The sequence below is a fragment of the Trachemys scripta genome, chromosome 13 (genome assembly GCF_013100865.1).
Source record: "Trachemys scripta elegans isolate TJP31775 chromosome 13, CAS_Tse_1.0, whole genome shotgun sequence".
NCBI lineage: Eukaryota > Metazoa > Chordata > Testudines > Emydidae > Trachemys > Trachemys scripta.
The window spans coordinates 39,977,104-39,992,673 of record NC_048310.1 but is presented as its reverse complement, the minus strand read 5'-3'; the positions used below and the strand labels follow the sequence as shown (position 1 = coordinate 39,992,673).

General features: G+C 49.9%; 1 protein-coding gene across 1 annotated transcript in view; it reads right to left on the bottom strand.

The window, feature by feature from the left end:
- Positions 1 to 15,570, bottom strand: part of HYDIN (HYDIN axonemal central pair apparatus protein) — a 372,923-nt gene that overhangs the window by 86,447 nt on the left and 270,906 nt on the right. The window contains exons 39-46 of the mRNA XM_034788808.1: positions 11,806 to 11,979; positions 9,695 to 9,930; positions 8,015 to 8,152; positions 7,372 to 7,555; positions 5,184 to 5,325; positions 3,801 to 3,969; positions 2,197 to 2,871; positions 613 to 828 (exon numbers count right to left, since the gene is read on the bottom strand). Coding sequence (XP_034644699.1) covers positions 613 to 828; positions 2,197 to 2,871; positions 3,801 to 3,969; positions 5,184 to 5,325; positions 7,372 to 7,555; positions 8,015 to 8,152; positions 9,695 to 9,930; positions 11,806 to 11,979 — 1,934 coding nt within the window. The remainder of the gene's footprint in view (positions 1 to 612; positions 829 to 2,196; positions 2,872 to 3,800; positions 3,970 to 5,183; positions 5,326 to 7,371; positions 7,556 to 8,014; positions 8,153 to 9,694; positions 9,931 to 11,805; positions 11,980 to 15,570) is intronic.

The following is a 15,570-nucleotide window of genomic DNA, read 5'->3' as shown; positions in this document are numbered from 1 at the left end:
TTGAATTGAGCTGCAATGAAAATGGGTCTTTATTTAAAGGAAATCTGGAAAAGGATGTTCTTTTAAAATCAGCTAAGGCCCAAGTTCTGGTTCACAAGCCAGCACGAACCCCCAAAGCAAACAAGGGAGCTGTGGTTCTTTAGAAGTTAGCAATGTCAGGGTCAGTGGGTGCTAACATGTTCACAAACATGCACATCCAACTGTGCATCTAATCTGCATGCACAATGACCATGACTCTGCCAGGGATCAGGAAAACTGCCGGTGTGACTGACCAGTTGGAAGTGCCCCGGGCCAGCTGTGTGTGAAGTCATGGTAACAGTGTGTGCAAATCAGGTGCACAAGCACTCACACCTTTCAGAAAATGGAGGCGTTAATGTTTACTATTATTTATTACCACAACACACAGGATCCCAGTCAGGGAGCAGGACCCCATTGTGCAGCGCACTATACAAACACAGAGACTGATGTCAGTCCAAATCTTCCTAGACACAGGGACATGTCATTTCTCTGCTGCTAATTTCATTTTATGGTCAGGTCTTACGGCTCACCAGCCTGATCATTCCCATCACCACGGGACCTTCTGCAAAGCAACATTTCCACTTAGCCCTGTACCTTCACCACAGGGACAGCGACAGAAGCATCTGCACTGCCCTCTGCATCCTTCTTTTCCTCATCCATATTCGTATCTTCGGGCACAACAAAGGTGAAGTGCTTGAGGGCTTCTCCTGCCACAGGAGCTATCCGCTTCTCTGGGTAGGGAATCACGGAGAAAAAGGCGGTCGGAGGGATGGGTGGCCCTGAGGGACCGAGCCCCAAGCCATCCAGGATCTAAGCCATGAGAGAAAGCCTTTCGTTAATGTCTCATTCATCATTAATAAGGCTGCGAGTCTTTCGCAGAGGTCACGGAAGTCATGGATTCCGTGACTTTCTGGGACCTCTGTGATTTCTGCACTGGCCCATGCAGCTGATCCCAGGGCCGCCTCAGCTGCTCAGGTGACCTAGGCAACTGGTCCCGGGTGCTGCCCTGGAGCAGCGGTCCAGGAGCAGCAGCGGTGCCCCGGGCCGCCTCCGCTCCAGCAGCAGCAGAGGTGGGGCCCCGAGCTGCCCCGCACCCCAGCTCAGCAGCAGCAGGGCCCTGAACCACCCCCAACCCAAAGGAGCAGCGACGGGGCCCCGAGCTGCCCCGCACCCCGGGGTCCCAGCGACAGGGCTCCAGGCCACCCCCCCCGAGCAGCAGCGGTGGCATGCCAGAGGTCCCCCCGCCCCCTCAGAGCAGCAGTCACGGGAGCCCCTTCCAGAGCACTTAAGGTTTAGTCAGGCCTATTAATATAGTACAAGTCATGGACAGATCAGGGGCCAGGACTTTTTGTTTATTGTCCGTGAGCTGTCCGTGACTTTTATTAAAAATACCCGTGACTAAATCATAGCCTTAATCATTAACCTCCAAGTCTTTCCTCTACTGAGAGAAATGGAGTGTTAAACTGCCACCCAGGAGACAGGTGTGATAGTGGGTCGCTGCGTAAGTGTGGTGGAAAAGCCCCAGAGCATGGCCAGCCTGTGGAAATCCTTCCTGCATGACTCTGGGAAGAAATCTTTCGCCTCGTCGGTTACCTGGGAAGTTACAGATGTCAGCACTGTGGCCCCATGACCCGCCTGGCTCTTGTGCCATTTGCCGCTAACTCTGTGGTGCTGATAACGCCATTAGAAAGGAGGATCCAGGATAGCAGGACCAGAGAAGAGGAGAGGAGAGAAAGTAGAGACACACAAAGGAAAGAGGACGGCAGGAGAATGAAAAAGGAGGACTAGGAAGATGAAAGTGGAAGAACAAAGACGGAGATAATCCTGGATAACACCACTTAGCACTTATTCAGTCTGAGGTGCTTCTCAGACGCGCAGTGCTGAACCTTTATTAACAGTGGGAATCATCACCTCCCCAGTTTACAAGGAGGGAAACCAAGGCAGAAAGAGGCTGTGATTTGCCCAATCCTGCGAGGTGCTGAGCTCCCTCAACTCCCACCACCTCTCAGCAGGTGCTCAGAACCTTGCAAAACTGAGCCCCCAGCTGCAGAGCCTGGAGCTAATGTATGTAACAAACAGCCATGCATTAGAGCTTGGCCACTGCAACCCTAGGCTGAGAGAGCGCTCCAGAGCCCAGTAACACGTGCTCTTGCTCACCAGGTGAGACAGTGGTTTTACCTGCTCTACTTCTGGCAGCTTGCCACTCTCCAAGATCCTCTTCCCACTGGTGTCCTCTGAGTTCAGTACATGGAAGTCCAAGCATGGCACCCCCACGTCTTTCTTTCCATCCTGGTCCTTGTCTGCTCCTTCTGCCCCTTCTCCCTCCAGTCCAGACACCTTAGAGTCCGCCAGTGCCTTTAGCTTCTCCAGGCGCTCCTTCTCAGCTCTCTCCTTTTCCAGCCGCTCTCTCTCGGCTCTCTCCTTCTCCAGTCTTTCCTGACGCTCCCTTTCCCTGTCCTTCCGGCCCTTGCGGCCGGACGGAGCCTGACGCTGATCTTCTGCTTCATGCTGGGTCTCCTCAAGGCCTGGGGGTGGCAGCTGAACACCCTGCACCCGGTCCCAGAGTGACAAAATCTGGACAATTTCCCTCTGTGCGGCCTCATAGACTTTAAACCTCTGTGTCAAGTTCTTCTCACTGTCACTTACCACCTCCTTTTCCGTTTCCTCCTGCTCCGGGATCGGGGGTGGCATCAGCCCTAGTGGCAGGACGTCTGGCAGAATGAGTTTGCTCCGCTTTTTCTTGTCCTCCTTGTCACATGCCACAGAATCTGGACGCTCTTTCACAGACACTTTCCTCTCCACCCCTTCGTTCAGCTTGAGGTCTGACCTATTGACAGTGGAGATACTGGCACCCTATGAGGTGAGGATTATGGAAAAGGAAGGGAACATTTGTAAGCACTAACTCATAGCTTGTAAGATTATATTTGTATTACCGTAGTGCCTAGAAGCCATGGGTATGGTCCAGGACTTCATTGTGCTAGGCACTGCACAGACTCAGAACAAAGAGATGGGCCCTGTCCCGAAGAGATCCCAATCTAGTGATTTGATACAGAACCTTCCCACAACAAGTATGCAAGGGCTAGCACATCCCCTGCACGATGATATCCTCAGCGTCTCTTAATGGGAAGGCTACTGCGTTGACCTGTATCTGAGTTCGAGATGTCAGCAATGAGGGTAGTGGTTTGGACAAGCCCAGGTTTCAGACAAAATTACTCTCTCCTGCAGGAGACTTCAATGAAGTCAATGGGACGAGTATGTGCCCTGCACCTCTGACAATCGGTCTCTAGTGAATGTACAGACCTGGCAGCATACCCTGAATGTACAGACCATGGCGGGAAGCTGAGGGCTGTCCAGTGCTTCCAGCCCAAAGCTGTATGAATCTATGGCTTGCCACGAAGAGCAGATCAGATGTCACCATGCAAAATGAGAAGAAAGGTCAACTCCAACATACCAGGGATTAAAGCACATGCACTTTCTAGGTCAAAACCAATCAGTGCAATTGAACCTGGAAATGAACTAGAAGTCAGTGTGGTCTATAGAGACCAGGTGTCCTATGCTTCAACGGGGAAACGCACTGAGCGAGCACGTGCCGTGCATGAGCTGAAGTTTCCCAACAGCCTTCAAGAACAGACCCATGTAATATATTCATCATTAGCTACTGATTCCCTGGCATAGCAAATTACATATGATTGAACCTCCAGCTGCTATGGTGCTGGCTTGTGTCCCATGACAGGGTCAGGGCAGAGGCAGTCTTAAACACCTTTATTAGCAGAACCACATACCTGTTTGCCTCCCAGCTGGCTTTTCTTTCCCAAGGCCTCATCTTTGTCTTTTCCAGACTCTCTCTTCCACCGCTTGGTCTTCTTCCTCATCTCTTCTTCCTCTCGCAAGCGCTCCAATTCCTGCTGGTGCCTCTTTTCCTCGAGCTCTCGAGCCAACTTCTCCAGCTCCCTTCAGCAAAGCAGACAGAAAACTCACTCAGCATAAACTCTCAGCTGTGCTGCAGCCCTGGGAAATCTCTGCTCTTAGAACACCAGTCTGAGCTTGAGGCCTTGCTCCATAGTTCTCAGGCCAAAAGGGACCATCAGATCATCTAGTCTCACCTCCTGTGGTCTGCAGAGCTTCCAGGTCAATAATGCAGCCATTCACTTGGAAGCCCACACAATATATAACTGAACTCACGTCCATTTAAAAACAAACACATTGATTTTTCTTCTTCTTTTTGGGGAAACAAAATTTGGCCTCGACTGAGGAAAGCACTCAAGTATGTACCTAACTTTAAGCATGACTGTAAGTCCCACTGACTTAAGTGGGACTTAAATACATGCTTAAAGTTAAGCATATGCATAAGTGCCCCTACTGAATAAGGATGTTTATCTGAATCAGAACCTAATTCTCCATCTCACACCCCTTTGGCTACAATTAATATTTATGGCCAGTGCCACTACGCATATTAAGTCAATGAGAGGGGTACTATGCAAATAGCATTGTAAGGACTTATCTACTGTGAAAATAACAGCGAAACTCAGCCAATATAGTTCAAATGTGATTTTCAAGGACTAGGAGGAGCTTTCTGTGTCTCTAGAAGAGTTACAGTTGAATTGTCAGTGTTGTCCTTAATTTAGGGTTGTTAAAGTACAATAATATGTAGTTTTATCCTGCACTTCACACAGGAATGTCAGTATCATTATCACTATTTTACAGATGGGGAAACTGAGGCACAGAGAGGGGAAGTCACTTGCCAAGGTCACCCAGCAGCAGAGCCAAGACTAGAACTCAGGTCTCCCAAGTCCCAATCCAGTGCACTATCCTCTGGCCACCAACCTACACAACAAGTAAAAGCAGGAGAGTCATTTGGTCCTTACGAGTCTCCGACTATGTGAGAGCAGAGGCTCCATCACCTCCTGTGAGCTACTCCTCCCACTTCCTGAACCACTGAGGAGAAACAGAACTTCCTGCTGCTGCTTCTGAGCTACCCTTCCCACCATCCCACTCACCCCTGCTCAGAACCACGACTCCTGCTTGATAAAACCAGACAAACCCACTGAAAAGTGGGTAGTGCCAGTGCACGGTGCAGGAAAAGAAACAACAGGCAAGCCCAGAAGTGTCCCACGTGGAGGGTGGCGCAACACTGCCAGGCAGCTGTCCAGGGACAGTTCACACACCTCTTTTTCCGCTCCCGTAGCGCTTGGAGCAGTTCATTATCAAACTGAATTTTCTGCTCCTCAGTGAGAGCGTCGTACTCTTCCTCATCCATCTCCTGGAGACGAGCCTTTTCCCTCGCAATGGCGTCTTTCTGTTCCTGTTCTGTCATGCAGCCAAACAGAGAAATGCACCGGCTGAAATCATAGCTCAGGGCTCAGGGCAGGCCCTCCTGCTGGTACCAGCTTGTGTGTGTCCCTGCTCCGATTAGCAGGCACTGAGTTAGGTGCTGGCGGGGTGGGGGGGGAGGCAGGGGGCCTCGTACGTCTACACTGAAGTGTAAGCCCAGAGCTTGAACTCAGGCTTTACCCCCTTCCATCCACACACAAATCATGCTAAACCAGGGCTCAGACCCAGACTCCCAGGACCCCATGGGGGTTGAGGGTCCGAGCCTGAGTCAAGCTGGGACCCAGGGTTCAAGCTCTCTTGCTTCGCAGCACAGATGCAGCCCCACTGGACTCATGCTTTGGGAATCCGCCAATAGTATCCCACAATCCCATGGGCCGACTCTCTGTGACCTCTGGACTGTCAAGTTTCCCCACACTGCACCACGAGCAAAGGGCCCGAGTGGCCACGTTTTGGAGAGTGCTAGGAAGTCTGGGAGATGGGGGCTGGACTGGAGCCCACATAATGCAGTGTAGGGGCCCAGGGTTCAACAATTCCTACCCTGGGGTTACACATGGGTGTAGCTGCTCAAGCTCTAGGTTAACACCCCCTGGGTCTGCTGACTCCAATTCTGCCAGCCCTGGGCTTGCACCCAGTGTAAACAGATCCTGTGAGTCCTACAATGCTGGCCCCACTGTATTTTGTGCATTGTGAAGCTGGATCCCGGGACAGCTTTGGCTCTAAAACTACAGGTGCTATGGGAGGGAGGGCAGCAGGTTCTACCCATATAACTATGTGAATGGGATGTCCCATGAGACCCAGCCTCAGCAGGAACCCAAAGAATCCATAGGAGAGTCAGACCTACTTGATGATCCTGATGCAAGCTGCATAACTACTCCCAAAACAGAGCCAGAGCTCAGATTCATCCCAGGCACCTGGACTGTGCCGATCTCTTCCCCATTCCAACTGCCAGTGTCCTCAGCACACTAGGGGGCTCTGAGTATACGCCCCTAAAAACAGCTCCCCTGTTAGGCTTAGCAGCCCTTTGACTCCTGGAAGCCAGTCCACCTACACACTGTTCCCCTGCCAGTCTCTCAGCCAGGCCTGTGCTGCTCCCCATTGGCTGTACTGCTGGCAGTGACTGTCCCACATCTGCCCCAAGCTGCCAGGACAGCCTTCCACCGGTGAAGCTCGATTTTTTCTTTCAAACAAAGCTGTATCCCTTCTGTGGCTCTGCTCAAGGATAAAACACCCTCTCAAGTGCTATTTAAAATCATGTGAATACAGGTGTGAAAAGCTGCAGTAACTTGTGTGAAATGACCAAAAAGGGGGGTCCGGGTTGTTAGCTTGTATTGCTGCCTAGATATGGTGATAGGCACTCTAGAAATTAGGACTGGTCGAAAAATTTCTGTTGAAACTGTTCTTCAATGGAAAACTGGGTTTAGGACTAACCAAAACATTCTGAGAAAAGTGTCTGCTTTCTGCAGGAAATTTCAATTTTGTCAAAAACCCAAATACCCAAATATGGAAATATTTCAGTTTGTATATTCTGCCACAGTGCTTCATGGGAGTTGTAGTTTGGTTACCTTGTGTCCCCATTTGCCTTTAAGGGACAGGATTCTGAACTGGACTGCATCTCCCATTACACACCACATCCAGGGATACCCGTGATGCACTGCCTCCCGTCTCCAAAAGGAGAGATTGTGATGCATCATGGGAGATGAAGTCTGACAGGGACCCTGGCCTATAAACGAGAATAGGAGCACGAGGTACCTGAGCTACAACTCCCATGAGGCTCCATGGTAACTTCCAAATTGAATTGGGTAATTTCCAAATTGAAATATTTTGGTATCTGAATTTTCACCCCGCAAAAATCAAAATTTTCTGTTGAAAATGCAGACGAAAATTTTTTGTGTTTTGGTGAAAATTTTCTGAGGTGGAAAAATCCCCCCGGTTTTCTGACAGCCGGTATTAGAAATGCCTAGACAGACACACAGACATGTAGAGGTGTGAGTGTCAGAGGGTTCACTGAAGAATCCTTCTCACCTTCCTGCTCTTTCTTGGCCTTCTCCCTAGCCTTCATGGCAGCATAATCCTGGAACAGGTTCACCATGTAGATGTAACGCCGGTTGTTGATTGCTTTGAGTAGGCAAAGGAGAGCAGAAGGCATATTGCGGGCAAAGATTGTTTCTAGTCCATCAAACACCACTCCCTGATAGCAGTCACTCAGCTGTGAATGTGGAACACAAAGGGCATAAATCCATCCTAATGAGCACACAGTATTCTCATCAGCAAATAAAACTGATCTGATGTAAAAACATATTAGCAAGCGCTATCCCCAGATATCTGAAATAGTCACAGATTCCAAGGCCTGGAGGGACCACTCTGATCACCTCCTCTGCGCAGCACAGGCCAGAGAAGCTCACCCACTGACTCCGCCACCAAGTTCAACATTTCTGGTTGAGCTAGAGCAGATCAACAGCACATCTCCACCTGTTTTGATTTTCTCTGCATATTTCTCTCTCTCTGCCCCTTACTGCCCTGGCCTGGCTCTCCATTGCCTTAACCTATCATTTAAATCAAACCTTGACAACACCACATTCCCCATCCCTTCACACAAACATCCTCACCCGACACACCAAGCTTCATGACCAGCGTTTCCTTCTGCCCAGGTGAGCACCTGCCATACCTGCATTCTCTCGGAAAGGATCTCCACCAGTAGCTCCTCGGGAAGCATGCAGCTCATCAGGCCTGATTCTCCTGCCATGCTGGCACTGACACTGAGCCATCGCTGGACAGGAGCACTGGGAATGGGGCTGGGAGGAACCTGCAGCATTCACCACCCCAAGGGAAAACATGCTTCAGAAAAACCCATACAATTCCTCTGGAGACTAAGCTCATTTCTTCTGCCCATCACATCAGCCCCTTCACCCCACCAGCTCAGACGGCTGTCACATGCTAATGGGGCAAAGTAGCCCACAAGTCATAGGACTGGAAGGCTCCTCAGGAGGTCATCAAGCTCAGCCCTCTGTGCGGAGGCAGGACCAAGGAAAACTTAGACCAGCCCTGGCAGGTGTTTGTCCAGCCTGTTCTTAAAAACAAAAAGGCTGGGGATTGTCTGGCAGCGAATCATTGATAACTACACTTGGAGTACGGCCTTCCAACCGTTGAGCACCCACTTCCCTCTAGGCTTAGTGTTGTGAGGCTGCTGCTCAGGCCATGGCCATAGTAAGGGGGCTCAGGAAGGGAGGAATTTTCTTCCCATGAGTAGGCAAGGGCTAGGGACAATCGCAGTCCTGCAGTCTGGGGGAGTGTAGGGACTTCTCCCTCCGTAAGCTCTCTCAGGATCCAGACCATGCATTTCTTTTATGTCTCAACCTACATATTTATTAAAAAAAATGCAGGTGCTACTGCCTGTGTAGGGTGTCTGTACCCAGGGTACTGGACTGGGACACTGGAGACCTGGGCCGTGTCACCTAGGGCAAGACATGAAGAGACATTTACAATAGGGCCCTCTCATTTTGGGTGCTTTGGTTTATGAGTACCCAACTGTCAGAGAGTGGCTGGCCCTCCAAAGGGGTCAGGCGCCCAGCTCCACAAAGGTGAATGACTGATGCACCTCAGGTTAACCTGGGTGCACTTAACTCGCTGAGTAATGGGGAAAGTGTCTACATGGCAAGCAGCAGCCCGTGGCAGCGACTCTCAGAGCCCGGGTCTACAGACTTAACTCCATGTCCCTCAGACCTGAATTGGAGAGCTACGCAACTCGCACTCACCCACTGACTTCAGCTGGCATGGGGGTGCTCAGACCCCAGGTGTCCAGAGCTGAGCACTCAAAAATGGTGGCAACCAAAATTAGAGGCCACACTTGAAAATTTGGACCTTCAAACTTCTCTGAGCCTCAGTTACTCTTGCTATAAAAGCTGAGCATGACAACGCTGACACCTCACTGCACTAACACAGGGAACACTCTGAGCCAGCTCCGCACCAACACGCAGAATAAAAACTCTTCAGGACGTGTGTGCACATTGCTGGTGCTTAAACAACTAACCCCCATCAAACCCTTGGAGAGGCACCTCAGCCCTCACTCCCAGCGCAAGAGTCCTCCCAGCCCCAGGACTCTCGAGTAACTAACTTTGCCTAATTCAATAGTGCTTTTATCACCTGGACTAAGCCCCACTAGAGACTAGAACAAGACCACCAGGCTGATTTGTACTTGTGAGTACCCAGGTTAAGTCAGCAGAGATGAAAGCCCAGGGCAGGAACCCACTGGGCCAGGGCAGCTCCAGAGCAGGAGTCAGTTTCTCACACGCTCTTAGACGAGTGATGGACTAATCCCATCTGTTTACTGATGTGAATTCGCTTTCACCTGTGATCCTGTTTGATCCGATTGGTGCTGCTGCTTCTGTGCCTGCGAGGCATGGCCTTCTGACTTCCCCCTGCCAGTTCCTGTGCTGCCCCTGTAGCCCTTGGAGGTGATGGACTGTGGCCCGGTTTTGGTCTCGGAGCTCGGCTGGCTACCCTCCGTGGTATGCTTGGCCAAAGCCTCAACGCTCAGTCTTGTGCTCAGAGCTGTCTGCACTGCAGAGCCCTCAGAAGACTGACCTGCTAGGATGAAAGAGTTCAGCCTCAGGGGGATCCAATCTGCAGAAGACTGACTACAGCAGTTAGCGTTCCTCAAACTGCCAGGGATGAACACGTTTCTTAATTCAAGTCACTGGAGCGGAACCTGCTGGCATCCTGCCTTTGCCGGCCAGTGGAGCTGACCAGACACAGGGGGGAGCATGCCACACTCTCCCAAGGGACGCAGCACAGCACGTACCTTCCCCAGGAGCTGGAGCTCCACAATGGATTAGGCCGTTCAGGCACAAGCTGGCCATTAGCACCAGGGGTCATATCTGATTGCACAGAACACACATTCCTGCCCACGCTTCTGTCACTGTCAAGGGAAAGTGCAAAAGAGGATACGTGGGTTCTACGGCTAGAGACTTTTAGTGCTCAAATGCTATGGTGATGGGCAGTTATAAAAGCTGCGTAGAGAGAAATACCGACGTCGAGGAAATAAATGAATGATCCTCTGTCAGACTGTCACTGACTCCAGCGACGCCAGGACTCAGTTGCAAGTGGCTCTGACATTCATTGTTTGTCCAGGGAGATGGAAAGCAAAACAGAAAAATCTAAATCAATACCCTTTCCCCCACTGCACCATGAGGCGCAGGACCCAGGGTAGAGGGATTAACTTGACTATTTCTTAGAACTAAACCACTCATCCGTCTGCCCCAAGAAGCAAGGAACAGAGGCCAATGCTCCACCAAGTGGACAGGAGCTGTGCCCCAAAGCAAAGCCCATGACAAACGGGTTAACACACATAAAGGCCTTTCACAGCAGCTGGCGCTGCTTATGCTGTATCTGTTCCAAGGCTTTGTTCTCCAGGGCTGTCAATGCAGCACCTCTTGCCTGCACCACGTTTGGGCACAAAAACAGTCATGAAAATCGTTCCTATTAACCCTTTCTAGCCTGGGGGTCTCCTTGTCCCTCTGCTTGGGATTTTAGTCCTCAAAGCAGGACCCTGTGAGGGTGAGCAACACCCTCAGGCTGCCAGCTCCAAGCTTGCTAGAGTACGCAGCTCGCCAGGTCCCAGGGGGAGGGCACAGGACCTAGGAGCAGGAGTCTAACAGAGAATTTGCAGGAGCAACTTCTTTGCACAAAACCTTCAAAGATGTGAAATGAATCCATTTGTATTTTAATGTAACTCGCTGTATAACTGACCTGGGGGACTGTGTTTCACACACCCCATGCTCATTAAATCACTATCTTTTCAAGCCAATCGTTTTGGATCTTAATGGGCACTGCAGGGGACTTCAGCTTCAGCAACAAGATCAGGAAAAGCCTTTCTGGATGATCATAGCATGAAGCCTGGGCAGAGTGAATTAGGGCAATCTCTTAGAAAAGCACCAGAGTGTTTTACTCTATTATGGAAAGGGAATACATCCAGAGCATCACAATGGAATGAAATGCCTAGGTACTAACCCCAGAGAAAGAGAGATTTTTAACAGGCAAGAGACATTATAGACTGCAAGTTGGACTTTGCATTACAGGGATTCGGCACCTCTGAACCCTTATATTCTTCTTGATTCCAAGGCTGGAGATGCGTTATTGTCCAGCATCACTGCTATTCAACCAGCTGTGGTGATCGAACTGCGAACTGAGAAGATCACTTTATGCTCCAGCTTCTACCATCTGTGGAGCTCCCCATGGGATTTCATACCCAGACGCATCAAAGCTCCCCCCACCCACCCCTGAGGTTACCAAGAGCCCCCGTGGTGTTGCTGAAAAGTCTTCACAACAATGCACTAGAGGGAGAAAATGAAGGGAGGGGATGGCAAGGCCATACGATGGAAATTGTGCTGGGGTCACGCCCAGCATTTCCGTGCAGCACGGCTCTCCAGCCTTTGTGCTGCTGAAGGTCTGAGCCCTTACCAGCTTCCTCTGACTCCCGATGTGCCTGCTCAATGGCGGCCCTGATGCACAGCTCCCGTGCGCGAAGCCCCGCGGAACTGCTCCTGTCGGAGAGGGCTTCCAGCACCACGGCGTCGATGGATAGGCAGGCAGCATTGTAGTGCTTGGCCAAGGTGACAGCTGCAGTTGTCTTTCCTTTACAGAAACAAAAGTCTCTGATGACATTCATGTGTGGTGCATCTTTATCTAGACATTGTATGAGCAAGTGCTTGGAAATGGCCTGGTGAGCGATTTGTAACCCCTGTGAATAGCAGAGTGATAGTCACTTTAAAAAGAATGGCCAATGACGAGATGGATATTATGGGTATGGGCATAAATCCAATCTCTCTCACACTGGTTGTATGAAAGGGAATGAATTTGGCCCATTAACTTCAATGGAGTCACATCAGGGATGAGTTTGGCTCAGGGCATCAAACTAACACGTAGTTAAAGACAGTGCAAATCCCACTGATTCCTCCATGTCAAATTCAGCAGGGATGTGAACAGCAGCATCAGTCACACATCGGAGCCAGGCTGGTAAGAAAAGCAGTGTTAGTGGTTAAGGGATATAGCTAGCACCGCTTTGGCACTGAACAGTGTGCAAATAAAACTGTTACTAACCTTTCCATAACTGTTGTTCTTCGAGATGTGTTGCACATGTCCATTCCGATTTGGGTGTGTGCGTGCCCGGAGCACAGCTATCGGAATTTTTTTCCCCTAGTGGTATCCATCAGGTTGGCTCTGGTGCCCCCTGGTGGCCCATGCACCTCAGTTTCTTCTTACCAGCCACTCCAAGAACGGGGACAGTGGGTCAGTCTTGGAATGGACACGTGCAACACATCTCGAAGAACAACAGTTACAGAAAGGTTAGTAACCGTTTTTTCTTCTTCAGGTGCTTGCACATGTCCATTCAAATTGGTCTCGGAGTTCAAGGGCAAGCTGACTGTAGCATTGGTTGGCCAAGCTGCACATCATCTCTGGCCTGTTGAGTAATGACGGTGTGTAGAAAGAACAGGAGTACTTGTGGCACCTTAGAGACTGTTCTTTTTGCGGATACAGACTAACACGGATGCTACTCTGAAGTGTGTAGAAAAAAGTATGTACCGAGGACCAGGTTGCTGCCCTACAGATATCCTGAATAAGGACTTGGCCCAGGAAAGCCGCCGCCGAGGCTTGGGACCTCGTAGAATGAGAAGTCAGGTTTGACGGACGGGGAACACCTGCAAGATCATAACATGCTTTGATACAGGACGTTATCCACAACAAGATTCTTTGAGACGAGATGGGGAGCCCCTTCATCCTTTTGACTATTGTATGAAGAGTTGCAGAGACTTACGGAACTGTTTGGTCCTTTCAATATAAAACGCCAGAGCTCGTCTAATGTCCAAGGAATGCAAGTGTTGTTCCTCCCCATTTGCATGCAGTTTAGTGTAAAAAATTGTTAGAAAAATGGGTTGGTTGCAGTGAAACTGAGACACCACCTTGGGAAGGAAACTCAGGTGTGGGAGTAACTGCACCTTGTCCTTAAAGATTGTACAAAGAGGCTCCGCTGTGAGGGCTCGGATCTCCGACACTCTCCTGGCCAAGGTGATTGCCACTAGAAACGCCACTTTCCAAGACAGGTGCAGCAGTGAACATGTTGTTAGTGGCTTGAAGGGAGGCCCCGTCAATTTCAAAAGGACGAGATTCAGATCCCATGCGGGGGATGGATCCCTTATCTGTGGGAATATTCTCTCTAGGCCTTTAAATAAGCTAATTACCGGCTCATGTGAGAAGACTCACCTATTGTCTATTTTTGGGTGGAATGCCGAGACGGCTGCCAGGTGGACCTTGATTGAGGAGAGGGCGAGGCCCTGCGCCTTCGGAAATAAGAGGTAGTCCAAGATGAGCTGTAGTGAAGCCTCCAGAGGGGACACTCCATGTTGGGAAGACCAGAGGGAGAAATGCTTCCACTTAGTCCAGTAAGTTGCCCTCATGGAGGGTTTTCTGCTGCCCAGGAGGACTTTACGCACCTGCTCCAAACAAGCTCGCTCATCGGAGTTTATCCATGAAGATTCCAAGCTTTCAGATGCAAGACACTGACGTTCGGGTAGAACAGTTGCCCAGGGTCCTGGGAGATCAGGTCTGGGTGGAGTAGTAGGGTGACTGGTACCTCCACGGACAGCTGAACGAGTGTGGTGTACCAGCGCTGTCTGGGCCAAGCTGGGGCTATTAGAATAACTCGGGTCCAGTCCTGCTTGATCTTTGTCAGCAACTTGTGAATCAAAGAGATGGGTGCAAAAGCATAAAACTGGTAGGATGACCACGTTAGCAGGAAGGCATTTGTGATGGATCCTGGGCTGTAGCCCCTCAGGGAGCAGAATTGTTGACACTTCCTGTTGGCGCAAGTGGCAAACACCCCACCTGCAGAAGATGTCCCAGGCGACATCCGGGTGAAGGGACCACTCGTGGTGAGTGGAAAAGAACCTGCTGAGGTGATCTGTGAGCTGGTTTTGTATGCCCAGTAGATAAGATGCTTGACGCTTGAGTGATGAAGAATTCCCATAGACGAGTCGCCGCTCAACAAAGACGGGACGAGTAGGCCCCATCTTGTCTGTTGATGTAACACATGGTTGATATATTGTCCTTGAGAACTGAGATTGTTTTGTTTGTAATATGGGGCAGGAATGCTTGACAAGCTAGGCAGACAGCTTTGAGTTCCCTGATATCAATGTGGACTGAAACTTCCTCTTGGGACCACAGATCTTGTGTCCTGAGATGTCTTAGGTGGGCTCTCCAACCTAGCACTGAGGCATTGGAGACCAAATGTGCGGACAGTTGACACCTTGTGAAGGACACTTCCTTACATAGCACCCTGTGGACTAACCACCACTCCAGGGAGTTGAGGCCTTAAGGTGGCACACTGAGGACCCTGTCCAGATGATGTCTGGAAAGGGAGTACACTGTGCCCAGCTGGGCCTGGAGAGGTCTGAATCTCAGCCTTGTATGCTGTACTATGTATGTGCAGGAAGTAGGCTTAAACACATTCTAACGGTCATAGTCAGATGTGCCTGCAGGAAGCGTATTAATGATGAGATTGATCAGAAATGGTCCTCCAGAAGATGGGCTCTTGCCAACGTCAAGCCGAGAAATGCTCCAATGAACTCTATTCTTTGAACAGGCGTTAGGGTTGACTTCTGAATGTTTATCAGAAGACCCAACTTTTGGAAGGTTGATTGTATGAGTGCAATGTCGGACTCCACTTGCACTGGGGACCGGCCTTTGATGAGTCAGTTGTCCAAACACAGGAACACGTGGACTCCTCTTTTCCTCTGAAATGCTGCTATCACTGCCATTCACTTGGTGAAGACTCACAGAGTGGCTGAAAGACTGAATGGCAGGGCTGCAAACTGGTGATGCCCGTGGTTCACCACAAACCTGAGAAATCTTCTGTGGCCCTGAAATATCAAGATGTGGAAATATGCGTTCAAGTTGTACAGTATTTGATTAAAATATGACCATGCAAATCATTGTTGCTACCATTGTTATATAATTGCAACAAAACTTATACAAAGTGTGATTCATGGCCAGAAAAGGGTTAAGCATCTTGTAGGATAATTCAACCTTTAGAGACATGTTAGAAAAGTATGCAAATTGTAATTAGGGCCATTCCATGCTAGATAGGCTAGAACTTTGAAAGGCAAACCTGTATTGTTAGAGAATTGGAGGTGATACTAATTGTATGTGATTACTTATATCTTGTAAAAT